Source organism: Equus przewalskii, chromosome 32, assembly GCF_037783145.1.
Source record: "Equus przewalskii isolate Varuska chromosome 32, EquPr2, whole genome shotgun sequence".
Classification (NCBI taxonomy): Eukaryota; Metazoa; Chordata; class Mammalia; order Perissodactyla; family Equidae; genus Equus; species Equus przewalskii.
In genome coordinates this window covers 8520036-8547840 of record NC_091862.1, presented here as the reverse complement: position 1 = coordinate 8547840, position 27805 = coordinate 8520036, and the positions used below count along the sequence as shown (strand labels likewise).

The following is a 27805-nucleotide window of genomic DNA, read 5'->3' as shown; positions in this document are numbered from 1 at the left end:
GAGATGTCAAGGCGGGGACGAACCAAGCGGCCGGGAGGCTGCTCTCCACGACGGAAGGGAGAGGCTCGGTTTCTAAGTTCTCAAAATTTACACAGCGAGGCTGAGCGAAGCCTAAACCGACCCCAGTCCCCGCCCACGGCCTCGCCGCGGAGGTTGCACCTGGCCCACCCGCGCGCGGAGGCATCACCCACGGACGCTGCACCGCAGAGAGGCCAATCGCGCGCCGCCCTTGCCCAGATTCCTCCGCCAGAGGCCGCGCCGCAGCCGCAGGTGGCCCGGCGAGCGCGTCCCCTCCGCGCCGCCAATCGCGCCCCCCGCCGCCCTTCCCGTGATGCCCCGCGGCTGACCTCCGACCTCGCGGCCCCCCCCCCCCCACTTCCCGGCGGCCCGCTTCCCCGCCCGCCCCCGCCGAGCTCGGAGCGCCGGGGCGGCCGTGGGGCGTGCCGCCGACACGTAGCTCCTCCCTGAGCGCTCGAGGCGCCGGCCGGGCGCGGTCCCTTCGCCTTTCCTCCCCGCGGCGGGGCCCGGCGGCGCGGCCGTATCTGGGGGGCGACTCGGCGGTGAGGGCGCCGGAGCGAACATGGCGGGGCGGGGACGCGGGCGGCGGGGCGGGGCGGCGGGAGGAGCGGGAAGGGGGTGGGGCGGCGGGGCCTCGCTTCCTCCCTCAGCGCCATTTTGTGGCAGCGAGACCCGCAAATAAAGGGGATTGTCGGGGCTGCGGCGGGCGGAGGCGCGCGGGGGCCGGCGGAGCGCGCGCGGGCGGCAGGGGCGGCGCGGCCTCGGCCTATGTGACTGAGCGGCGCCGGCGCGGCCTCCGTCCGGAGAGGTAGGTGCGGGGCGGCCGCGAGGACCTCCGGGACCCGAGGGCTGAGGCGCGGCCGCCCGGCCCAGGAAGGGGCGGCTCGGGGCGCCCGGGCCTCCCGTTCCCGCGCCGCCGGCCCCCCTGCGGGGACACTTCCGCCTCCCCGAGGCCATTTTATCTCCGTTCTGCGTCCTCGGGGGTGAGGCAGGCGGGCCGGCGAGCCCGGAGGCCGCCCCCTCGGGGCGCGTGCTGTCCCCGCCTCGGTGTCGCCCCCTCCCACCCGGTCGGCCGGATCCGCGGAGGGCGGCGCGCCGCTTGCTCAGATTTCCCATCGCGCAGTCGGCCCGGCCTTCAGCTGCGTCCTCCCGGAGGCTTCCATTTTTAAATGATCGCCTGCGTTCTGCGGGGGGCAGGAAAAAATCCAACTCTTTCTTGAATTACTTGGCGATTTTCGCGAAATTTTAAAGTGTCCTCTTGCATCCCTGTCAGGCTGTTATTCGTTGATTCCCCACCCCCAACCGTATTTCACTAGTCAGTGGGGAACACAGAGTGGAAAAGTCCAGGTTCTTGTTTTGATGAAGTCAGTTGGATATGTGATCCCAAAGGACTCTGTTAAAATCCTAAATAACCGTGTTTATAAAGTAAAAAGTGATTCTTTTGCCCGAGGTGGAAAAATATTTCCATGAGCGTGTTCTAGCCGTAGGTTGTCCGTCTAGTTTTTCCTCTCTTAGAATGTCGTTAATTCCATTGCTTAGGAGGAGAAGTGGAAGTCACAGGTTTGTCACTTCAAGTTGTACCCTTTTATCGATTTTTAAGTTTTGACAGTCAAGTGTCCTATAGTAAACGTACCGTAGGCATTTAAAACCCCGTTAAAAGTAACTACGTGCGAAAATCTTTTCAAGATGGCTAAATTTTATCTATTTACTCATGTTTTCGGTAGCATGTGGTTAGGCAAGTTGGGGAAAGAAATTGCAGTCCACAAGGTGGCTTGTGATAAGGATGAGGTTAAATTTTAAGGGTTTGGACGGGTGTATTTTTACAGATTTTTTTAGATCTTACGTTGTCTTAACAGACAGCTATAGCTAAGTGATGGGTATTTTCACTTCTCAGTGTGGAACTTGGGCAAACTACCCACATTTCTAAGGCTCAGAGGACGGAAGTAATAATATGTGTGTCCCAGGCACTAATGCATAGAACTTAATAATGTCTAGCTTTCCCAGTTCAATTTTGAGTCACGCTTGTTCGGAACCTTTTTGTGTATTATTTGTTAGAAATGACTTGGTATATATGATACAGAAAATCTGTAGCAGCTGTATAATGTAGCGATGAGAGTTGTGATAATTACATTTGCATAGCACATTGTGGCTTTCCAAGTCTCTTAGAGCCCTGTATCTATGTAGTGTAGAATCCCCTTGAAAGTATTCTTAGCTGTCTTGATCGTTTTCATGTAATTGTGTGTTATCTTGCTCTTGGAAAAAACTTTTTTCTTCTTAAAAATTTTATGTTGGTAGATCCTTTAACAAAACAAGACCTAGGTAGTATTTGGTTTTATTTTTTAAAATTACCTCCCACATTTTCTGCCTCTAAATATTTTCTTTTACTAAGCTTCTCAGAGAAAAGCTTTTCAATATTCCTATAACTGTATATATCCTATTGGGTAGTGAGGTGATACATCAGACTAGAATTCAATGCTGTAAATAAAGATTCTTCACTCTTGAAAGTGTAGTTGGGTGGAATTTAATGTTTCCTAAATGCACATTAAAATGATGTTTTATGTTAATGTCAGTATTTTATTTGAAAAGTACTTGGTATAGCATTTTTATGGCACTTAAAGCACGTTGAGATTTACAACACTTTGTGAGGCAGGCAAAATTGGTATCCTCTTTGGCTGATTGGGAAGCTGTAGCTCAGAGTTCAGTGACTTGCTCAGGACTGCATGACATATGTACAAGAGTCAGGAAAGGTAGTCTTCCAATTCCTGCCTAGTACTGTGCCTCCTATAGTGTCACATTAGTTTTTTGCATTCAGTTATGTTTGGGTTCAGCGAGGTACATGCTTTCTCGCTGAGGTTGTTAACCAGTGCTTGCCTCTCAGGATCATAATGCTAAGAGCCAGGGAACTATTGGGATCTGGGGTGCTAGGCACCCAACCAACCGAAACTGAACTCTCCATCATAAGCTGTTTCTCAGTGTTAAGGCATCAAGAGTAGATGATGGTTCTGACATTCTAAACTTGAGAGCAGTATTATCTCTGACTTTTCCACATGCTTAACTGAAACCTTTACATAATTTTAAAACCATGTTTTAACCAATCTGAAATCTGCTAAAAGGTAGCTACATTGGCCAATTTTGAATTTTTTCTCTTTTGCCTTTTTGCATTCTCTACTTTAGCTAAGTTTAATCTTTATTGAGGATGGAGAAATGGAAGAATTATCCATCTTCATCAGTTACTGGCTTTGGAGAGGCACTGAATTTGGGGTCCAAACCCCCAGTTTTTTAATTAGCTGTTTTAATCTGTGTTAATCACCTAATGACTCATAATCATTTTCATCTTCTGGAAAATAGAGACTAACTTTGACTTTGAAAAGCTGTGATTATTAAATAAATGGCTCATAGCACTGAGTATTCATTCATTTTTTTCCTTCAAGATTCAGGGTTCAAATCCAAATGATATTTCAGTCGTTCCGTTTTTCTGATATGAGAATAGATTCTTCCAAGACCATGGGATATCCATTGTCTGTGAATCTAGACGTGGCTTTAGATGGTTATTCTTCTTGTCAGTTGTGCTAAAAAAAATTGCCTTGGGGAATAATAAATTTCTTAGCACATTCATGCAATGTGAAAGACAAAATTGAAAAACAGGTTCTATCTTTGTCTATAGTTGAAACGTTGATGCTTTTAAATTTTAAACCTTTTCCTAATTTGGCTTTTGTCGACTGTCCCTTTAACTATTGTGGCATATCTTGTGCTCTCAAAGAAAGATTGAGTTTTCGTCAGCTAAAGATAAGGGAAGAATTTCTTTCTAAATGCTTATACTTTGAATTCCCAAGTCACAGATCCCATAACGTGGAATAACCTGTGACTGTGAGAGTCGACATATGAAACACAAACATTTATACAAAACCTGTATTTGTCCCTGACTTGCGTTACAAATTTAGAAATTTTTTTTTTTTAAGATTTTATTCTTCCTTTTTCTCTCCAAAGCCCCCGGTCCATAGTTGTGTATTTTTAGTTGTAGGTCCCCCTAGTTGTGGCATGTGGGAGGCCGCCTCAGCAGGGCCTCATGAGCGGTGCCATGTCCATGCCCAGGATCCAAACATGCAAAGCCCTGGCCCGCCGCAGCGGAGAGCACAAACTTAACCCCTCAGCCACAGGGCCAGCGCCAGAAATTTATTTTTATAAAGAAAATACAGATATCCTCTAAGCAGTGTGCAATTAAAATCTACCTGGCATCAGACTTTTTAAAAGGAAAGAGAACGTAAACCAATGTTGAAAATTCAAGTAACTCGCTGTTAAGAATGCTTAAAATTGGAGATCACCAAGATTCTACAGTAGGGCTTAGAAACAAAGACAGGAGCATGTTGTGACTGGTACCCTCAAGCTGTGAATTCTCCCTTCAGGTTCTTCAATAGGTAGGGATTGAGTGTCTGTTTTTTTGATGGGGAGAAAGAAACTAATAATTAAATGCTTATTTTGTGCCGCTTACCATGCTAAAGACTAATGTTTATCTTCAAAAATAGCAAAATAATTTTGAGTCTTGGTGGCAGTAACTTTTTCTGAGATGGGGAAACTGAGGCTTAGAGATTCTGCTGCGTTATTTTCAGAGCTTGCCGTCCTCTTCTAGAAAAGCAGGGTTATTAGAACTTCCTTCATGTGTTTCTCAGTCCTTTAAATGCCCTTTAAATTTAGCTTAATTGTTGCTAATTAATTTTAATGGCATCAGAATCTGAATAACTGTGTATTAAGAAAAGAATGAACAGATAAACCTGGGGGAGAGTGTCAGCTTGTAGAAGTATATACTAGTTTATAAACTGGAATTTAATCTATTTTGAGTAACATCCGTGATGCTTACATTTTATAACTAAAATTGTGAGTAGCTATGGTGCCCAGTTAACTAGATAACAGGTAGACTACCTATTCGGGTGGTAAATTTAGCTGTTTTCTAATTCACTCATAGGTGTCTATCACAGTACCTGTTATATTAAGTTCACATTCTCACAATTTTACAGTGTGGTCATTTTGGTTGATTTTTGCGTAAGAATTAGACTGACTTAGCTCTCTTTATGATATTAATAGTAACTGAAGCAAATTCATTTGTTCATACTTTTCATTTAGGAAATGTTTGAGTGGCTACTATGTAGATCAATGAATGAAACAATTCTCTCAGTTTGTAACTGGGAGAAACAGGTCGGAATATAAACTGTCAAGTTGTGATCAAGAGCAGTGAAGAAAAAAGACCCTGGTATGAGGGAATAAGAGCAAGGGGTTGGCAGGCACTACTTTGAGTGAGATGGGAAGCCTTTAGAAGAATTTAACCAGAATAGTGACATACATACATATACATTTATATACTAGTTAAATATGGCTAAAAGTTCAAATGGCTAAAATTGTCTTGTAGGGTTTTTTCTAGTTTACATATGTTACTGTTTACCTATTCTGTTTAGCTCTGGACAAATGGGAAATTCCAAGGAAATGCCATACTTCTGGGTTCCAAGAGGTTGCAGTCCCGTGGGGTGCATGCACGTTAAAGCCATGCTAGAGTAGAAGTGCTGTAGTCAGATCTTTGTGGAGATGAAACTTACTGGGGGGTGGTTTCCAAATGATTGGAATCGCTGATATCACGGTAGGATAGTCACTAAACAGCAGTCTAACTTGCAAGAGAGATTATAAACTGGGCACCAGGGGGCCTAAAGTAGGCAGGGACCGATTTAATGGAAAAAACAGAAAAATATGCAGACTTTAAAATCACAGAAATATGGTCATGTCTTCATAGGTGTTGGTTGGTCAGAGAGACTTGATCAACTCCATCAGCTCAGAAACATGATAGACTCAGGTTTTTGCTTACTACATCCAATGATAAGATTATTAAAGAGGGAAGAACTAAGTCAGTAATTTTATGATATGATGTATGATTTTTTCCTAAAACATACTAGTTTCTTCAAAACAATGTACCTAATCCGAAAATTAGGGTTTAGTGACAATGTGGTTACAATATCTGACTTACAGAGTTGGGATTGTGCATAACATAAAAAAAACGGCATTGGGGGGCTGGCCTGGTGGCTAAGTGGTTACGTTCATGTGCTCCACTTCAGCAGCCCAGGGTTCATGGGTTTGGATACTGGGCGTGGACCTAGTACTGCTTGTCAAGCTACACTGTGGTGGCATCCCACATAAAATAGAGGAAGATTGGCACAGATGTTAGCTCTGCAACAGTCTTCCTCAAGCAAAAAGAGGAAGATTGGCAACAGAGGTTAGGTCAGGGCAAATCTTCCTCACCAAAAAAAAGATATTGGAAGATCATCTCCTTTAGAGGAGTGTCAAGTATTCACTAAGAAATCAAGTAGCTTTTAAAAACTCAGTTTTACACCATAAATTCTTTGGTTAAGGTTTGTTTTTTGGGGTTTTTTTTGCTGAGGAAGATTTGCCCTGAGCTAACATCTGTTGCCAGTCTTCCTCTATTTCGTATGTGAGCTGCCCCACAGCATAGCCTCTGATAGACAGTGGTATAGGTCTGCATCCGGAAACTGAACCCAGCCACCAAAGTTGGAGCATGCCGAACTTAACCACTAGGTCACGGGGCCAGCCCCTAGGAATAACTTTAAATTAGCTTGTCTCCTTGTTAAATTTGAATATTAAGAAGTAGCAGAAGTGAGGGCCAGCCCTGGTGGCCTACTTGTTAAGTTTCCCACACTACACTTCGGTGGCCTAGGTTAGGTTCCTAGGCACAGACGTACACCAGTTGTCTTGTCAGTGGTCATGCTGTGGCACTGACTCGCATACAAAAAGAGGAAGATTGATACCACATGTTAGCTCAGGGCGAATCTTCCTCAGCCAAAAAAAAGAAAAAGTGTTTTCAGTAAGCATAATAAAGTTAATGAGAGTAGTTCTCTCATTAACCTATCTTTTACAATAAGGGTAAGTGAATTTTGTATAAAGAAACTAATTCTGAGATACAGATTATCCTGTGACATGAAATTAAACAGTGTAGAAATACTTTATTAAGGTGTGAGTATATATATCATACAGGCATTATACAGTGGTGAATTATGACAATGATAGATTCTATTTTAGTATAACAGCATAATGCTGTAAAAGGAAAGGCTAAGCAACTGGTACTGCCCTTCTGTATCCTTTCAGCAAGATGCCAGGCCTGCTGCCTGAGGTCAGTATCTGACGTTAGCACAAAGCTATCATTCCTGCCATAAGATTTGTCTTTCAGAGGGCAGGTGTAAGAATGGACTGAAAAATTATATTTCAACATCAAAAAAAAAAAATCAAATTTTTTTAGAAAAGATTTCTTAAAAGTAACGTAAGAACAATAGTAACAGATATTAACAAAGGGGAAACTGGGTGCAGAGTAAATGGGAACCTTGTCATGTCTTTGCAACTTTTCTGTAAATTTAAAACTGTTCTAAAACAAAAGGCTTATTTAAATTAAAAAAATAACCTAATGATTTGGTCATAACTCAGTTCACTAATAAATTGGTTTGAAAATGGCCACTATTTTTGTTCCTACCTTAACTGGAAGAAAATCAATTAAATGTCTTCTCTCTGCCCCTTTTTCTAGGATTCAAGATGACCAACGAGGAGCCTCTTCCGAAAAAGGTTTGTTTTCTTCCATTTCTTCTATTTTTTGGATAATAGAATTGAAGGGACTATATTTGCTTATTGTTCACTTTTGCCTTAGAACAAAAATAGTGTTGTGGTTGTCTAATGTGCTAGACAGCATATATGCAATGTATTTTTAGAATATTTTCAGCTTTTGGAAACTTATTATAATGACATCCCCATGGTCTACTACTCTTAGCCTTTGTTATACAAATATTTCCAGCTACATAACTACAAATAATGTCAAAAGAGATTACTGGCAAGTTTCTATAAGTTACTTATTTTCTTTTTTCCCTAATTTAAATCCTTTTGGTTGTAATGTAAAACCACTTCTCTGTTTTTCAAGAAAAGTTTACAGCCAGCTAGTTCTTAGATTCTGCCTTTTCCTCTGAAGTTTTGTTTTCTATTTCCATTTTTCCCCCTCTTCTGTATTCCCTGCCTTAATTCAGTTTAGTCATTCTTGCACGCACACAAAGGAGGTTACTGAAGAAATAACATAGTTTCTAAGAGGAATTTGTAATTCCATTGGGAAAGCAGGGTAAGTGTTTACTAACTAATGAATGTTTAAGTGAGCAATTTAGATAATAAGTGTTAATGGAAATATCTGTCTTAAGTTTGGAAGTCAAATTATTCTTGAAATAATTATACAGTGCTTTATAATCTGAGAATTACTGTGTGCTGTTAGACTTTTAATATAGTCTGGTATAATGATTTTCCCTCTTTAATTTTATAACACTACTGTTACTGGTTAATGTTACAAGTTGAAACATTTTTGTAAAGAAAAACATTTTTTAGTTATCTTATAATGGAGACTAATAAAGCCTTAATATTATACTCAAGTAGGAGAGATGCCTCACCTTTACGATCTTCATTTGGTATAAAGAAAACACTTAATGTTTCTCAATTTACAAAGCAGTTTCAACTAGCTCTAGAATATTATGCCTGTTTGTCTTTTGGTTTTCATTTTTAACTTTTTATTTTGAAATAATTATTGACTCCCAGGAAGTTGCAGAGAAATGTACAGGGAGGTTCTGTGCATTCTTATTCAGCCTCCTTCACTGTCACTGTCTTGTGTAACAATATCAAAACCAGGAACTTGACATTGGTACAATCCACAAAGCATATTCAGATTTCACTGGTTATACGGCTTTCTGTGTTTTTGTGTGTGTGTAGCTCTGCAGTTTTATCGTGTGTAACAGTGTAGCTCCCACCACAACCAGAAAAGCTGACTGCACCATCACTACGAGCCTCCTTTGTGCCTCCCCATCCCCTCCGTCTCCATCCCTAACCCCCTGCGACTGCTGATCAGTTCTCCATTTCCAGAATTATGCTGGCTCACAAATGTTATGTGAATGAAATCGTGGAGTGTATGTATCCTTTCGAGATGGGTTTTTTCACTCAGTTTCATTTCATTGAGGTCTATCCAAATTGTTGCGTATATCATTAGTCTGTTTGTTTTTATTGCTGAGTAGTATTCCGTGGTATGGATGTATCATAGTTTGACTGTTCACTTGTTGAAGGATATTTGGGTAGTTTCCAGATGGGGGCTATTACAAATAAAGCTGCTGTGAACATTCGTGTACAAGTTTATGTGTGAAAATAAATTTTCATTTTTTGGGGATATGTGCTTAAGAGTGCAACTGCTGGGTTGTAGGGCACATCCATTTTTAATATTAAAAGGAACCAGAGCAGACTTTTCCAGAGCAACTGTACCATTTTACATTCTCACCAGCAGGGTATGAAAGTTCATTTTCTCTGCAGCTTCACCCAACATTTGGTGTTACCACTATTTTTTATTTAGCCATTCTAGTTGGTGTGTGATGATAACTCTTGGGGGTTTAAACTTGCATTTCCCTAATAATGATGTTCATTTTAAAGATACCAAATAGTTCGGCTTTTTAAAACTTCTTTCCAAAAAAATAAGATTTTTTTGTTTAAAAAATGGCAATGTGTACTGAGCCATTTAAGTCTCAGACTGGAGACATTTCATGTGTCTTAGTACAGAGTTCCTGTTGGGAGGGGCTTTGTATGTCTTCAGTAGTGAGGGAATTCCTAATAACAGAAACCAGCAATTGAGGGATTAAAAGTTATGATCCAGTCTTCATAAGAAGATGAAGAGCATAAGTGGCGGTGGTATTTAACATTTTTAGGAAGAGCACTCAGTTCATATTTTAATTTTCTTCTCTTTATAGGTTCGACTGAGTGAAACAGACTTCAAAGTTATGGCACGAGATGAGTTAATTCTAAGGTAAAATTTTTTTATCAAAAATGTAAAAATCTTTCTATAGAACATTATATTGTCATTCTATGCTATAATGTTTATCTTTATGTCAGATATTGTTTTGTTTTTAATGTTAATGCATCCTCAAATCATTTAATGTACTTTTTGAACCTATTTCCCGTGGGCTGTTTCTTCATTATATATGAATGAGGAAAGCATAGCACTTGAAAGAACTAGAGCACCAGCTTGGGGAACTTGTAGACGAACAGATAACCTGAGCTTTTTCCTTCCAAGGGAACATACTCAGAAGTTTAACTTGAAAAGCATTTGTACTTCATGTGTGTGACTTGCTGTAGGGAAGACCCTGCTCTTGGAAAGCTTTCAGTTTAACCACTAAGTAGGCTTTTTTTGATGTAGTTGTTTTTTCCTTTTCTGTTTAACATGAAAAAGTTGTAGTCCTAAAGGATACACTTCTAGTTATGGAGGAAATGCATTACTGATGAATCAAAGTTATTCCTTCTCGTAGCTGTGACCTTGGTCAGCTCGTTTAACTTTATATCTTTCATTTTCTCAACTGCAAATTAAAAGAGTTGGATTAAATTACTTTTAAAGGTCACTTCCAGCTCTGAATTTCTGTGCTTATGTTATAAATGTCTTGCAAAAGCAGATTGTCAAGTACAGCATTATAGTATTCATTTTTTATAGATAAGAAATCAGAAAATGAGATCACACGTGTTTTGTGTTTTAGAACTTAAGTATATTCTTTATGCATTTTGTTTTAATATGGTTGGTGAAATTATCATTTTTACATGATTTTTAGATAAAAATGAATATTTTTCAGGGCAACCTTTACAAGGTCATTGAACTTTTTTTCCTGGAAATTTCAAGGAATTTTTACTTGAAGAACTAAGTAAATTTAACAGGCTAGAAGTAGGGGGTGAGAGGGGAGGTGTTTTGTAAGACGGGGGAGATGGATGATGTGTTTCGTTATCTCCTAGAGTCTGATAATTTCCCACCCTCACTCTCAGAGCTACTCTATTGTGGACGTGCTGTTTATCTTCCTTTGCCGTAATCTCATGTATGACTTTATTTTGTTGCATACCTTTTTTTTTATTGCATATTTTTATTTTCTTGCTCATAAAATTTAAATCTATAGTATTTTAAGACCCTCTTGTCCTCTCCTGCTGAGGTAGACGCTTGTGATATACTGCCACTCGCATGTTGACGTTCTCTTTGTGCCTCTGATATAGTACATTCCTTGCCTTTGATCCCTTCTTAGGTAATTCCTCTGGTTAGTACGTGCAGTCTTTTTCTTGATTTAACTGTAGGGGCAAGATCAGTACTATAAGCAAGTTACCTTCAAGGTTTTTAAATCATGTGCAGTTTGTATTCTTGGGGTCAGTTTAACTTGTTTCTTTAGAGAATTCGCATTTATGACTTTTAAGTGTGTTCTCCTCCTCATTCTCTTGGTGATTTTAAATCACCTGCTACCTATTTAACTAGTCTTTGTTTTCTGTCTTCTTGATAGTGATATTCTTGGTTGAGCTTTTATATTTTTCTCTTCCTCTAAAATAAATAGTTCTTTCTTTTGCTTTTTCTCCCCAAATCCCCCTGTACGTAGTTGTATATTTTAGTTGTGGGTCCTTCTGGTTGTGTAAATAGTTCTTACGAAGTCTCCCCAAACGACCTTTATTCATCCCCAAACATCGAATGAATTCCTGTCTGCGTCCTAGGTTGTAGGGGCCATAAAAATGAGCATTCCCTTGGCTGAACAGTAATCTTTATTTAGAAGGTGCATTAGCTTGGTATTATGAAATATTTTTTGTTCATTATGTTGTAATATTAATAAATCTCATAGCAAACCTGTCAATTTTTAAAAGTTGTAAGCTTATTAAAAGATTTTCTGAAATTGAAGTACATTTTGATTGGCTGTAACTGAAGATCAGGTTGAAGACATAGCTCTTCAGAAAGCAAGATAGCAAGCTTTCAGGGCAGGTTCCTCTCCATTAGCAGTTGCTTAAACAAAAGACTGAGAAAAGCTTTGTTGTTTATCTGCAGTAATTGTCAAGAGCAGCTAATGTAGCCCATATTTTGTGGGTAGAGGAATATAATGAAGAAGAAAGGTCCCCTTATGCTCTGAGAGCCCAGCTGTGCTCGTCCCCCTCTGAGAGCATATGGCATTTTAGACAAGTTGTTTCTGCCAATTAGATATGATTTTTTTTTAAGTCTTGAAAAATAGTATATTCTCTCCCCTTTTCTTATAGGTAAAAATAAATATTGCTTTGAGAGAGTCACCCAGTATTTTCACCAAAAAAAGCCAAGTTAAAGAGCATTTAGTCTTTTATAATTAGGCACGTTTCTTATATGTCTTTTGTCTGAAGTGGACTGTATCTGAAAGTAGTAGAAAGTTTTTCACTCAGCCTCTATAATCCAGCCATCGTGTTGAGCATCAATGATAGAAAGTCCTCTATGGTGTGTGATCGGACCTAGAGGAGCACACTTGGTATCTTCTCAGCAGAGAATGCTGTTCTCTGTATTTCCCCTTGCCTAGCTTTCCTATAAGTTGAGAAGGAATAATGATGTGACTAATTTATTATTGGTTGAACTACATTTATAATTATCTCAAAATGGAAGAGACCTTAAAAATTGTGCAATGGAATTCTCAGTGTTACTTAAATTTATAAGTTTATGGATGTGATTTTGTAGTATATTTAATAAAAGCAATTTCAGTGTAACAACTAATATATGAATTTATTTTTGTCCTAGATGGAAACAGTATGAAGCATATGTGCAAGCTTTGGAGGGCAAGTACACAGATCTTAACTGTAAGTTTGACTTTTAGCTTCTTAAAGACTATATGAATATCTCCCTTTAGATTGTTGTGATAGATACGGGGTAATTGATTTTACTAATAAGCAAGTGTAACTTTTATTCAAGTATTTTATTAAAGAACTATGTTCAGGCACTGTATATGCTAGGAAAGAGAAAGATGAACGAGACATGATCTCTCTCCTTGAGGAGTTCCCAGTCATTGGGAAAGATTGACACACAATAATCGTAGCATGACTGTTTTCGAAGAATTGTATGCAAGGTTCTGCGAGAGCACAGTTAGGGAAATGCACAGCTATTTGAAACTTTGCTTGATCTGTCCCTGACACCTTCCACAGTGGAATTTGAAGTGAAGCGTGAATTATCTAGAAGGGAGGTATGTAAAAGCAAGCAGTAATAAATTTATGAGAACTTAAATTGTAACAACAGGGTATAGGTGTATATTTACAGATTTTTAAAAATCTGGTCAAAATAAAGTCAATGAAGTTTATAATTTCAAACCATTTTAGTCTTTGTCACTTTTTTTTTTTCTTTTTCTCCCCAAAGCCCCCTGGTACATAGTTGTATATTCTTCGTTGTGGGTCCTTCTAGTTGTGACATGTGGGACGCCGCCTCAGCGTGGTTTGATGAGCAGTGCCATGTCCGCGCCCAGGATTCGAACCAACGAAACACTGGGCCTCCTGCAGCAGAGCACGCGAACTTAACCACTTGGCCACGGGGCCAGCCCCATCTTTGTCACTTTTTGCTGAGTTAGAGTAACATACTATTTTTGAGTATAAAAACCAATATAGTGGGGCTGGCCCGGTGGTGTAGTGGTTAGGTTTGTGCGCTCTGCATCAGAGGCTCAGAGTTTGCAGGTTTGGATCCCTGGCGCAGACCTACACACCACTCATCAAGCCGTGTTGTGGTGGCATCCAGTATACAAAGTGGAAGAAGATTGGCATAGGTGTTAGCTCAGGGCCAATCTCCCCCCCCCCCCCACACACACACACGCACGCAAAACCAACCCAATATAGTTTTCCAAGTCCAGAGAGCTTAATACCCTGAAATTTCAATTATTATATGACTATATGATAATCTGTAGAAGTTATGAACTTTATGAAATCTTAAAGTAATAATTGTCCATGCGGTTATTGCCATATTTATATTGACTATGTTAAAAACAATATTAATCGGGACTTTGTGAAAAATATATAGTCGTGCCTCGATATCTGCAGGGGGCATTGGTTCTGCCTCCACCATCCGAAGTGGTTGAATCCTCGGATGCAGAACTCCGGATGCGGAGGGTCAGCTGTAGTATCAACAAATGCAAATATTAATGAAGTTTCCTGTGTTCTGTTGGGAACAGACTAGACTCTAAGAACTTAATTCTGTTTAGTATTAGATGATTGTGGACCAGTATAACACCACTACCTCCTAAAAGAGCACTCGGCATCAGGAACAAATTTCCTTGTAATAAAAGTAGTTAAGATAAAAACTAAAGACTTGATGAATTTTTTTACCCTGGTTTTTATTATCCTTGACAAAGGCAATTAGAACTTTCTTTTGGTTAATTCAGTTTGGTTTTGAAATTATATTTCATAATTTGGAGAATTTTTTTCTTTTAATCATCAGCTAATGATGTAACTGGCTTAAGGGAGTCTGAAGAAAAACTAAAGCAACAACAGCAAGAGTCTGCACGCAGGGAAAACATCCTTGTAATGCGACTAGCAACCAAGGAACAAGAGATGCAAGAGTGTACTGTAAGTATTTCAAATGTTTTAAGTCTTTTTGAAGAATTGGTCTTTAGTCCATGTTATTGCATATGTTAATTGTGTTTACATGTATTAATTAGCCAGCCCTGGTGGTCTTAGTGGTTAAGAATCAGCGTTCTCAACCCCGCTGCCTGGGTTCATTTTCCGGTCGGGGAACCACACCACCATCTGTCACTTGTCATACTGTGGCAGCTCCGTGTTGCTGTGATGCTGAAAGCTGTGCCACTAGTATTTCAAATACCAGCAGGGTCACCCAGAGTGGACAGGTTCTAGCAGAGCTTCTTAGACTAAGACAGACTAGGAAGAAGAACCTTGCCACCCACTTCGGAAAAAATTGGCCGTGAAAATCCTGTGAATAGCTGCAGAACATTGTCTGCTGTAGCCCCGGAAGGGGAGAGGATGATGCAGAAAGACTGGGCAGGGTTCTGCTCTGCTGTGCACAGGGTCACTAGGAGTCGGAATCAACTTGACAGCACTAATAACAATAGAACTAGTATTAAGCTAATTTTGTATGCTTAATGCTAATTATAAATGCACATTTTGTTTAGGTAAATATACTTTGAGCTGTAAATATGTTAAATGTAAAGTTGGTAGATAGCCTTTCTCATCATCGGATTTAAAATATTTTTTGTGGCCAAGAAGTCAGAAGTTTTAAGTTACTCTCTTAAATCTCCATGGTTTATGATAATTAGTATATTGATTCAGATATTTTTCAGTATCTTGGTATGTGAGGGTATAAGGAGCATTTGCGCTTTACTTAAGCAAGCCATCTGATTAGTTTCTCCTCTGCTGTCTTTACCCCTTTGTGCATAAAACTCTTTTTCTTAGTATCAGCAACTTCTACTATGTCTCCTTCTTAATGGTTACAGCTTTCCTTTGTGCTATTTGCCATGTCTACATAGATCTGAAATCTAGTGACATATTTGATTGTTTAGCTCTGGTTGAATTTAGATTCAATTTGATGTTTTCAACAGTCTTAGCCATTCCTTTTTGGTTTTTGTGTATATAAGTTATATAAAACAGAGGCAGCTCTATCCCTATTGTTTCTAATTTTAAAATCTGAAATTTTCTTGAATTCTTCTGTGTAATCTTTATTCATTTGATGATATTTATTAAAACCTAAAGTATAACGCAATATTCTGGTTACTGGAGACTCCCGTAATATATGGGGCTCAGTCACAGTCCTTTGACTTCCCATGCAGAGATTGTCCACATTTCCTCAAAAGTCTTGAATCCCTCTTCCTACACTTTTTCAAAATGATGACTCACCTATTACTTTGCTAAAGAAAAGAGTAGCCTCTGTCATTTTCTTATCACTTTTTCTCCTTTTGTTTCTACCAGTTTAGTTTCCATCTTTACTACCACTGGTATTTTTTCTGTAAGGTCACTAATGAATGTATTAATAACTTTCTTTCTTCAGTACTCATAAGCCGTCACTTTCTGTATTTTCAACTAATGACCAGCCCCCACCTTTGGCTGTTTTTTTGGCTGAACACTTGGTTCCAGTAAGTCTCACCAGTAGTTTGAATGTAAATTTTTCTATTTATGTAATACCCACTTTCTAAAAAAGTTTTTTTTCTTTGATGATTTTGATATCTAATGGAGTAGGCCCTACCTCTCAAGTTCACAGTTTCAGAACCATTTAATTCTCTCATTTGATTCTCTACTTTTTCTGGTATTCAGGATTCTAGATTCTGCCGTTTACTCATTTAATAGTCTTAGGTCTCCCCGTTTGCGTGGCACTGTGCTAGATGCTCACACGTGCCAAGGATGAATCTTACCTGCAGAGTGCTAACACCTGGTGGAGGGAGTGTGACCTAATAGTGCCGATGGATAGCTCATAACACCAGTGTGTCTTGAACTCTTCTTGAGTCCTGCTCTTGACATCTTAGCTCAGGTACTTCTTACCTCTTGCCTAGATACTGTGTGTTACTGACTGTCCTGATTCTCTAGCTGTCCTATAAACACTGGTGGTTTTGATCGTATCATGCCCGATCAAAGCCTTTGGTGATGGCTCATCACTCTTTTGTTGTCTCAGCCTAGATTTTAAGGTTATTTCAAGTAGAATCTATCCTTTTCCAGCCACATTTTTTTACAGCTCTTCCCTGCATAGGCCAGCTGAACAACTTGCTGCTCTTTCGGTTAAAATACAGTGTGAGGTTTTGCAGAAAGCGCAGCAGGAACAAAAGCACGAGGAAAGGGCAAGATTATACGTGGCAGATGAAGGCAGTTCACTTTGTAAATCTGAATAGTAACTATGTCAGTCCTGGAGAGGCAGTGTTTCTTTTAATGATAGTGAGTACATGGTTTATACTGTGTGACATGCTTTATTCCTGTTGATTTGTTAGCAACTGGCCTTACATTGAATAAGCAGTTGGACTTTTTCGTTTAAAATGATTTACTTTAAAAAATCTCCCTGAGCTAAATAAAAATTAGATCTGTTTTCAGTGAAATGGTAATTAAGTATATTCCCAGTCCACTTACTGTATTTGTGTCTTTTACTAAGTTTATGGTAGAAGTTAACTGCTTAAGAAATGTTGGGGCCGGCCCCACTGCGGAGTGGTTAAGTTCATGCGCTCTGCTTCGGCGGCCCAGGGCTTCGCCGGTTTGGATCCTGGGTGGGCATGGACATGGCACTGCTCATCAGCCCACGCTGAGGCAGGCGTCCCACATGCCACAACTAGAAGGACCCACAACTAAATATACAACTATGTACTGGGGTGCTTTGGGGAGAAAAAGGAAAAATAAAATCTTTAAAAAAGAAAAGAAATGTTAAGTTTAATCTTATTCAAGCCTTAGTGTGAAGCAGGATCTTAAACCAGATCTATTTTGGGTGTGAAGAAGGTGATGCATTTAATGTTAATAAACTGTATTTCATATTTTAGAAATGTATTTTTAGTGTGCTAGTAAATAGTCCAACTGAAGTCAAAATTGAAGGTTTCATATGTAAGTAGAGGGGTTCTTGTATGGTGGAAAAAGCCCTAGACTGGGAGTGAGGAGGCTTGAGAACTAGAATTCTAGTCCCAGTTCTGGCACTGAACTAATTGTATTCTTGCACAATTGGCTTACTCTCCAAAATAAGCAGTTTGGACTAGGTCAGTTACCTTCCGGCTTTACAATTCTGTGATTGAAATATCAGAAGGAAAAAAAATGAACGTACACCTTATTTTGGCTTAAGGTGCCATTTATAAAGTTGTAATGCCAAACTCATGTAAATATAAGTACTATATATTTTTAAATTTAGAAATGCAAATATTTGTTTTAAATTATAGTCTTGTACCTGTATTTTTAGGGGACTTGTACATAGATAATTGCTGAGGGCACAAATTTGAATGAGTAAATCACTGTACTCTTATATAATTAATAGTTTCAACTTGGCTTTTTCCAGTGGGTGTCAGCATTTTTAGTAAATATAACATTGATTTTTTGGTATCATTTTGGTTGCAAAGTAAGATTTAAAGCTTCCAAATATGGAAATACAATCAAGCAGCCTTAATTCCCATGTGAATAACTTTAAACAGTTGTTTTTAATTTGTATTTGTACTTTATCTAGAGGATTTTAAGATCAAAGCGGGGGGCAGCAGTCTGCTTGATAAACAAATTGGAGGGCCACCCTGGTGGCGCAGCAGTCCAGTGCGCACGTTCCACTTTGGCGGCCCGGGGTTCGCCAGTTTGGATCCCGGGTGTGGACATGGCACCACTTGGCAAGCTGTGTTGTGGTAGGCGTCCCACATAGAAAGTAGAGGAAGATAGGCACAGATGTTAGCTCAGGGCCAGTCTTCCTCAGCAAAAAGAGGAAGGTTGGCAGCAGATGTTAGCTCGGGGCTAATCTTCCTCAAAAAAAGAATTAAAAAATAAAATAAACAAGTTGGTAAATACAGTGGATGAAAGGGATTTTACCCCACCTTCTCAATATGTTTCCTTTGATTGGGTAGTAATTGTTTCTTTTGCTTTGCACAGACTCAGATTCAGTACCTCAAGCAAGTCCAGCAGCCTAGCGTTGCCCAACTGAGATCAACAATGGTAGACCCAGCGATCAACTTGTTTTTCCTAAAAATGAAAGGTGAACTGGAACAGACTAAAGACAAACTGGAACAAGCCCAAAATGAACTGAGTGCCTGGAAGTTTACGCCTGATAGGTAAACAAATCATACTCCCCAGTCAAGACTTCCCTGACAGTCCCACTACGAGAAAGCTGTGGTGGGACAGCCAAGTACTCGTTTCCACACCAAGACTCAGACTTTTTGAGCCAAAAAAGCCACATTCTTTTACTATCCAGCTTGTAATGGTTAATGTAAAACTTACCAGATGAACCTTGTGTTTCAGCTTTTTTCTCTTCCCCCTCCCCTTGCTTCAGAGGCCTGATGGCGTCGGACTATTCCGAAGAAGTGGCCACCTCCGAAAAATTCCCCTTCTAGAACATGTAGACACTTGAGAAATGTTTCTGTTTGAAGAAAATAGAGGGAGAAACACAAGTCTTAAGTCTGTGGCACACTGTGTCTTCAGACAGTTTGGAGGAATGAAAACCTAGAGATTTAAAATCATGAGTTGAACATGTAAAATTCCAGTAAAATGTAAACATGGAATATGCATCGCTCTTGCCCTTGAGCATAGTGACTTAGAGACACTGTATAGCAGTTTTGCCAATAAGACTGTGGACTTCGTGCTTGTTGTTGAACTTCTGGGTCAAAACTCCAATGAGGTGAATTTTGCGTTTAAAGGGTTTATTTGGTAAGAACCAACTTAATAGTCCTGAGAGAATCAAATAATAGATGTCAGTACAAGTAGTTCATATATTTACCATTTAGTTTGGGGCTCTGTTACTCACTTGAGCCTTCAGTCAATGTGGTTTTAATCAATGGTTTGTTCTTTGAATGGTTGCTAATGCTGTGGATGCTCTCACTGAGGACTGTACAACTGGAAGGTGTGCTATCAAACTTTAGGTTAAACTGTTTGAGCGTTCTAACATTCATTTCACAATTAGACTGTATAAGGATATTGGCTGTGATGAGACTCACTGCGATATTTTTTCAGTAGTGAAATTTGCTAAATCCCCATTCCATTAACAGGCACATGTGGAAAGAGCATTGTCGTTGGTGTTAATGGGGGAATGTGTTCCTTCATTGTATTTGGGCCTTTTGTATTGCACTCTTGATATTAAATTAAATGTGCCTTGAAATAGTTGGTTTTTTTTTTTTTTTTAAAGTTCAAGGAATACTATGATGATTTTGTTGTACTTTTAACATTTTGATTTTGGGGGGCTGTGGAGAGCAGACTGATTTTGGAAAAATTGTTGCTGTGCTCTTCAAAGTGAAGGAAAAGGCTCTGTGTCTCATTTTTAAAAGACCTACTTTTTTCCAGCTGGTATCATAAAAGACAAGGAGACTTGACACTTGTTACTTTTTGACACCTTGTCCCAGGATTTTGCATTAGAAATTAACGTGGGACAGCTTCACAGGGTGCCTGCCAGAAGATTGGGGAAATATGTATTGGAACTGCGGGCTGGCCTAAGTGAGACTTTTTGTGAATTGAAAAAAAGATATAGTGATCATTTCTAGCAAATTCATTTGATCATTTAGATAAATGAGGCATTATTGTTCTTCATGCTTCCATCCAATCCTGGAGGTGAATTTTTTTCGTCAGATCATTCTATAAGTCACCAATTCGAATTTTCCCTTGGTGATAATGGAATCTAAGATGAGTGGAAGATAAATGTTCCAGATTGTCCCAACGGTTTAAGTGCAGTTTTAACAAGGGTGACTTAAGTTCTCTCTTAATCATTCAAATCAATTGTAAGTATCTTGTATGTTTGTGCTTTAGGGAACTGATTGTGGGGCAGAGGGTGGGTTGAAGAAGTGGTTTGTTTGACTACAGCAAGAAATCTAAAATTCTCACCACATGTGGGGGTTGGAGGGTAAGTAACGAAATCTGTTTGAAATTAGTTTATTGTGCCCGCGTTAAGGCTTTTGTATGTACTTTATGCCTTTTAAGATCACAGTAGAAATGGCTTACATATTTTTAGTAGGTCAAGAAATAATTCATAAAATGTATTATTAACATATACTCAAATTTAGCCAGCATTTTTCTTTGCCACTTAGGTAACAGTCACTTTGAGGTCTCTAGGGTTTTTTTCTTCTTACTGTTAAAAAATTTTTCTTTAATTAATAAGATAATACATGCTTATGTGTAAAATGGAAATAGCATGAAGAAAGGTGGAGATGAAAATGAGTGACTCGTGGATGTGACCTTGCCCTTGCCCATTCTGGTCTCCAGCAGTAACCACTTAAATTTCTTGGATATCATCAAGATAATTCTAGGCATACGCAGTCATTTTATATGTACTGATTTTAAATAGAAGTGAACGTATATACATAAAGATGATTTGCAGCTTGGCTTTTTTTCCCCCACTTTATCCCTTGGGCATTTTTCCCTTTTTTAGTACATTTAGATTACTTCATTCTTAATGGTTACATAATACTTCCATTGTATCAATGAATCATAATTTACTTTAATCACCTATAAATGGGCTTTTGTTCTGTAAAAAAGTCTTTAAACCAGAGAATAGCAGGTACCGTGAATACATCATTAATTTGAAACATATAGTGCTCAGTCAATACTCTGACTGGAATAATTCAATAGAACGGGTTGTGTTTTGGTGGTGGTGGGTTTTTTTTTTTTTTTAGCTTTCCTATTTTAATTTTGAGAGAGAAAGATTCCTGGAATTATCTTGGGCAGTTTGGTTGAAATATTTCATGCATATGACAATGCATATATTTTAGAGTTATTTAGAGGGCTATATTTCAGTATTTTGACAGTTTTCAGTTTGCATTGAATCGTTTAGGTAATTGTGTGTACACCTCTCCAAAATGCTGTTTTCCTTCCCCTCAGTAACAATGTTCAGTGGCCATCCTTTCTTACTCTCTTGAGCTATCCTATTATATTTTCCTTGTGGGTTATTTGATTTTAAGAGTGGATTGGGTTTTTTTTTTATTTTAAAAAATTATTCCCAAAACAGTTACTTATAATTGAATTCTTGTCATTTTTTATGATGTGATGGACACGACACAAATTTTATATGACATAGTAAAATGATGTAAAATTACAGAATGATTTGTTTTGGTAATCACTAAATTCAGAAGTGTTAGCATTATCTTAGAACAGGCATTTAGTTATAAAAAATGATATGACTTTATAAATGAACGATTTTTTGCGTTAGAATTTGTGATACTTCATAGGAAGTTCTCAGGTCACAAATTAATGTATTGATTTTTCAGTCTGTTTTTTTCTAATCTTTAGTAAATTCCTGTAAAAGGAGATTTTTCACCTGAGTTGGAAACCACTAATGCTGTATGTTTTGCAAGAAAACAAAGTTGTGGGAGCCTAGGCAGTAAAGTGGGAGGAACGCCACTACCTTTGACAGTGGTGCCCATTTCTTAACTCATTTGATTTCTAAACTCTTGTTTGGTAGAGGGTGAAGTCTGGGGTTGCTGAGGGGAAAGGGGGATATCTGGAGCTACAGCAGCAGGAAACAGGGACACCAGCTAGTAAAGCTGCCATAACCTACCACGTGCCGACTCACGGCTTTCACCCGAGGCTCCTTTGAGCAGTAGTAAGCCAGCTTTTACTGTGCCATAAATTTGTGTAAGGAAACTTAAATTAAAGACTTCCACTTAGGTTGGAACATGTGCTTATAGGTGACAGAACCTTGCAACACTGAGTCCAAGACTGAGAATCATTTATCAAGTGCTCCCATTTTAAAAGTGCTAAGGCTTATTAGGGTTAGATACATTCTTAAATAACATATTAGACAACTGAAAGCCCCACTAAAAGAAGGAAAGAATGGAAAGTGTCAGCAGAAAAAGTGTTTTTAACCAGTAAGGTCATTCTGAACTTGACTGAGAAGAATATCCAGCTGTCCCTATCCAAGGCTCAGAGGTGACGGCACAGTCACGTACTTAAACTGGATCCCTTTAAAGTGATCCTGCCTTTTGTTATTGCTGAGGCTAAAGCACAAGAGTAGTTTAATTGAGAGACTATTCTTAGGGCTTAGGATGGCATTTTTGTAATTGCTGTGTATACGCATGTAGTGTCTATAATATGTTGCACTAGCACTTGGTAGTTAATTGGTTGAAAGTCTGACACGCCTAATTTGGCAAATGTTTACATATTTGCATTATTTGTGATAAGTAACCCCAGTCTTTTTTTGTGTCCTAAGGATAATCATGAATAAAATCATAACCACATATCAATATTAAATTTAAAAAAACTTACCTCACAGTTTGACACCTCAAAAGAATATATATCATATAAAAAAGTTAAATGAGGAATTAAGACAAATAGTCTTAAGGTGCTTTTTTTAAAAGCTCTCTAAAAACAATTACTGAACATGCCTCAGTACAGTAAATATTCTTGTAAGAACTGCTGAGGCATCTTTGTTAAATGCTGTTCTAGCAAGAATAAATATACTCTGATTCATTTGTATTTACAAGTACTGATTTTCCTATGTTAGCTATTTTAAAGAAGTGTACATTTGTGATTGATGTTGCATTTACCTTTTCAAAAATTTTTCTGTTCCATAAAGCCAAGTACTCTAGTATTTTACTAATATTAGTATATCCCAGGCATGTGTTAATTGGCCTTTTTCTACCTCAGATGATAATTTGTGATTAATGTAGATTTCAGAATCGATTATTAATGTAATAGAAACAAAAAGTAGCCGTTTGGGCACTTTTTGTTTAGAGTTTATTTTTGCTGCTGTATTGGCAAAATACTGAAATGGGGAAGATGGATGTGTTCCAGAAAAGAAGGTGGTAATTACAGGGAAGCATCTGCTGTGACGTAGTTATGTTCTGTATGTGTTACATCTATCACTGTAATCATTGCAAACAAAGAAGATTGTAGAGAGTTTTGTTTTCATTTTGTGATGGATGGCTCTTTCCTTTGCAGCCAAACAGGCAAAAAGTTAATGGCGAAGTGTCGAATGCTTATCCAGGAGAATCAAGAGCTTGGAAGGCAACTGTCCCAGGGCCGTATTGCACAACTTGAAGCAGAGTTGGCTTTACAGAAGAAATATAGTGAGGAGCTTAAAAGCAGTCAGGATGGTAAGGGGTTTTTTGAAAAGTTTGGTTGACTTTGCACTGGCTTTAAAAACCTGCCAGGCATGAATATTATAGATTAGATTCTGTACATGCTCATCTCTGCCAGTTGTTCTATAAAATCATGAATGAAACATTTCTAGTTGAGTCAGCAAACAAAGCCATTTAATTTTAGTGTTTTCCCCGCACTCTCCTAATTGTTTATTATGCAATTTCATAAGAAGTTTTTGTTTTTCAGGGGTGGGATTTGGTGAAATTGTGTTGTATTACTAAGGCATTACATGGAAATCCAAATTTATATTCAGTGCTTAAAAGGGGAAATATCTTCATGTAACCGATTTCTCTATGTGTAAATCTTGGAAGTATTTGACTATTTCCAGTGGTCTAAAAATATATAATTGATTGTACTATTAAGGTCCTATTTTATGAATAAGATGCAATATTTAAATTTCCTAAGACAAACCAAGCTGTCACCTGCCATCCCTTTTTTTTGCCAAGTGACACTGCATCCATTTTGTTTCTCTTCTTTGTGAGGAAATTAATAGTAAGGAAAATATCCTAACTGTAAAAATTAAACTAAGAATTAGTGTGTCTGACGGTTGCAAAGAAGATCAGTAGTCAAGTGATATCTTTGAAAACTACCTTTTCAAAGTGATAGTTCCTCTATTTGTACACATAGCAAATAGGAGATTTTGTATAGTGGTGACATCAAAGCCTTTTTAGAACTTAATGGACGTGTGTTTATCAATTTGCAAAGGTTATTTTCTCTGATTTTCATTCTTACGTGGAATGGTCCTTGGTTACAGCGTAGGCCTCTTTGGCGTGTTAGAGTAGAGGGCCACACTGTTGCCTGGAGCCAGACCTGCTGTGGAGCTGAGACACACTGCCTGGAGGGCGAGGAGTCGGAGCAGATGCTGTGGGCTGTGACCAGTCGTATGCGGCTAGATGATGGGAGTCCGTTTGAACTTGGTTGCTTTAATATATTTATTCCAAGCATCTGTCTTCCCCCCAAAGCAAACTTATTCTCGTATGGCTATTTTAAAATTCCAGGCAAAATTTTGAAATATTTTGTGATTTTAGAATTATATTTGTTCACTTAAACATTTATTGACAGCCTGGCTTTGTGGCAGGCACTAAGAAATAGTTTAAAATATGTTACAAGAAATATTAAAGTAGGTTTGACTCTCCTTTGCACAGAACTGAATGACTTCATCATCCAGCTTGACGAAGAAGTAGAGGGTATGCAGAGTACCATTCTAGTTCTTCAGCAGCAACTGAGGGAGACACGCCAGCAGTTGGCTCAGTACCAACAGCAGCAGTCTCAAGCCCCAGCCCCAAGTACCAGCAGGACTGCATCTTCTGAGCCCGTAGGACAGGCAGAGGCCGCAGGTAAAGACTGCAGTCGTCTGGCCAATGGACCAAGTAATGGCAGTTCCTCCCGGCAGAGGACGTCTGGGTCTGGATTTCACAGGGAGGGGGACACAACCGAAGATGACTTTCCTTCTTCTCCAGGGAATGGTAATAAGGCCTCCAACACCTCGGAGGAGAGAACTGGCAGAGGAGGTAGTAGTTACGTAAACCAACTCAGTGCGGGTTATGAAAGTGTAGACTCTCCCACGGGCAGTGAAAACTCTCTCACACAGCACTCCAATGACACAGACTCCAACCACGACCCTCACGAGGAGAAGCCGGTGAGTGGGAAAGGTAACCGAACTGCGGGTTCCCGCCACGTGCAGAATGGCTTGGACTCAAGTGTAAATGTACAGGGTTCAGTTTTGTAATATTTTTTCCAGCAAATTTTTATACAGTGTCATTTAATTTGGGAGAGGATACTGTCCAGAAAATTAACGCATACTTTTGTCACAATTTGCCTTTTTTGTGGGTGTGTGTGTTTTTTCTTTTTTTTTTTTTTTCCTTGCTTCAATACCTCTGCCACTTTGGAAATTGTAATAGTTAATTACTTTGAATGTTGCTAAAAGGACATTTTGTGTAGGGTCAAGTTATTTTTATATGAGTTAATGTGAAGTTGTAAATGGAAATCCTTCCTTAAAGTATAACACGATGATGTCTGTATAAATCTGTGTCTCTCCTAGAGCCTGTGCTGTGTACGGGCATCCTACTCGTGCTGTTCTCTTAGACTCGCGCACCATTCAGACTTGTTAGAGTAGATGTGGGTGTATGACTGCCAAGTTTGCCCAGTACAGTAGTTTTATCACTAAAAGTTGGACTTGTTGATGGAGTCCTCTAGTAGTTTCAGTGTTAGATACAGTTTTTTCCACCATACATCTGTGCATTTTCTCTTTAGGTGACTGAATGTTTAAGAAATTTGTGTGCATAGTTACTCAGTTTTTATGAACTGTTGTATCCTGTTAATGCCTATTGCTCTGTGACTCCAGTATATCTTACCTGTACTGACCAAACCTAAATAAAGATTTTTATTGTAACTCCTTGCACGAGTTGTTGTTGTTGTTTTGGTTAGTGTGTTTAGCGTTTGTCATTCGTTTTCTTTGGATTGCTGAATTTCTACTCGTTATCCTTCAACATACCACAAAGGTGCAACTTAGGTCTATGCATCAGTTTTAATCGTGCACTTAATTTTTTTTTTAATTTATGCCATGTTTTGCAAAATGAACTTGGAGTTTAGGGCTATACTTTAAATTCATTTTCCTGACTTGTAAAAATAATTGTTAGAAAATATTCAAAAATACAGAAAAACATAAAGAAGGAAATAGTTACCTAACTCTTTGTTCGGTTTTAATTGAAAAGCAGAGTTTGTTTTTCTGAAATGATTTCAGCTGATTGGGTAGTTCCGGTAATGAGGGTACCTGTGCAGCCAGTGATGTTTGTTTTAAAACATGGCCACTGCTGCTGCTTTGTACTCAGAGCATGTCTGCTAATGCTACCTAGGAAGGCTGTGGCTGTTAGGATGAAGGAGAAAATGTTCTTAAGATGGAAGACTCAGCTTTGCTTCATTGTCTGCCATTTTAAACACTTAACTCTCGAGGTCTGTGGTCTTGAAGGGCTTTAGAATCTCGAGGTTTTCACACGTGGTTGAGATGAGATGTGATTTTTGCTGAAAGCATAATACTTTGAGATATTACTTATAATCAAGGAACCTCAGAGGTGGAGTTATGACTCTTAAAACTGACGTACAACTTATTTGAAAATAACTCCAGTGTTTTGGCTTGTCCAACTGGCATACAAGGATATCTGGTCGTCAGTGGTATATTTAAAATACTGCACTTCCTATCTTTTGATTAACTTTTTGTACAGTATTAAATCCTACACAATTTTAAATGTGCTTATGAAAAACATTTTGGTGTGTACTAAAATACTAAATAATAATCTGTTGATTTATTGATTTGGCTTTGGTTTTTGATATGTACATCCTTTTAACTTGCCCAGGTCAAACAAAAATGTAATCTGTCTTTTGGTGTTATGTAATCATTGGTGTGCAATAAGAAATCAGTTTTTAAGTGGTGATATAATTTCATGACTGAATTTAATATAGCCCTGTTCTGCGTCATTGCCAGTCTTCGTGATTCTGTTGAGTTTGTACTGATCGGTGAATAACTTGGGCAGGGGGAACTTGAGACTGTGCAGTCAGTAGGCTTCATTTCTGGAATTGGGTGCTTTATTTGCTGGTACGACTGATAGGAGAGGTGCTGAGTCATACTCCAGATTGAGAGTGACCTCTGGAACTGATGGGTTTGAATCCTGGCTTTACCGCTTACCTGCTTCACGGCTTGGGCAAACCACTTTATCCCTCTGTGGCTCCGTTTTTCCCTGTAAAGGGCATTAAATGGGTTAAAGCATGGGAAGTGCTTACAGCAGTGCCAGGCTCATAGTGACTGCTCAGTAAACGTTAGCCATTACTGCTGCCTGGAAGTGAAGTTCCAGTCCTGATGACAGACCATCTCCCTGGGTCAAACCACTCCAAGTGTAAATTTTTATCGTTTGGCTAGTTTCCACTGAAAGAGAAAAGATAGCTTTAATTAAACGGACTGTGATGTCTTCAATGTCAAAGTGCAAAGCTGCCTCTGATTACTTCCTGTCTCTGTAAAAAGTGTATTACTTCTTAAGTGGGACAAGTAGGAGATGACTCCTGAAAAAAGAAACCCAGCATTTGGCAAAAGCTTGAGGAGTACTTCCTGAGATGGCTAGTTTTAAGGGCAGTCAACTTGGATAAAGCCCAAGGTTAGTAAGAAAGTTTCAATGCCTCTACTTCAGCATTATTCCAGAGAGAGTTGTACCATGAAGGTAGTAAAAAATGCCTT

At 39.1% G+C, this 27805-nt stretch overlaps 1 protein-coding gene across 6 annotated transcripts; it reads left to right on the top strand.

The window, feature by feature from the left end:
- Nucleotides 1–235: 235 nt before the first annotated feature.
- Nucleotides 236–25981, top strand: WTAP (WT1 associated protein). 6 transcript variants are annotated; one of them, XM_070602697.1, is made up of 9 exons: nt 240–560; nt 7589–7626; nt 9822–9877; nt 12617–12675; nt 14294–14421; nt 18394–18572; nt 23380–23534; nt 24726–24917; nt 25041–25981. In XM_070602697.1, exons 2-9 carry the CDS (start codon nt 7597–7599, stop codon nt 25307–25309), a joined length of 1068 nt encoding a protein of 355 aa, XP_070458798.1. In that variant the 5' UTR covers nt 240–560; nt 7589–7596; the 3' UTR covers nt 25310–25981. The 6 variants fall into 6 exon arrangements, 4 of the variants coding, with proteins under 4 accessions (XP_070458796.1, XP_070458798.1, XP_070458795.1 ...); XR_011535426.1 differs by having other exon boundaries at nt 352–560; nt 18394–19164; XM_070602696.1 differs by lacking the exon at nt 240–560 and adding an exon at nt 683–826.
- The last annotated feature ends 1824 nt before the right edge of the window (nt 25982–27805 follow it).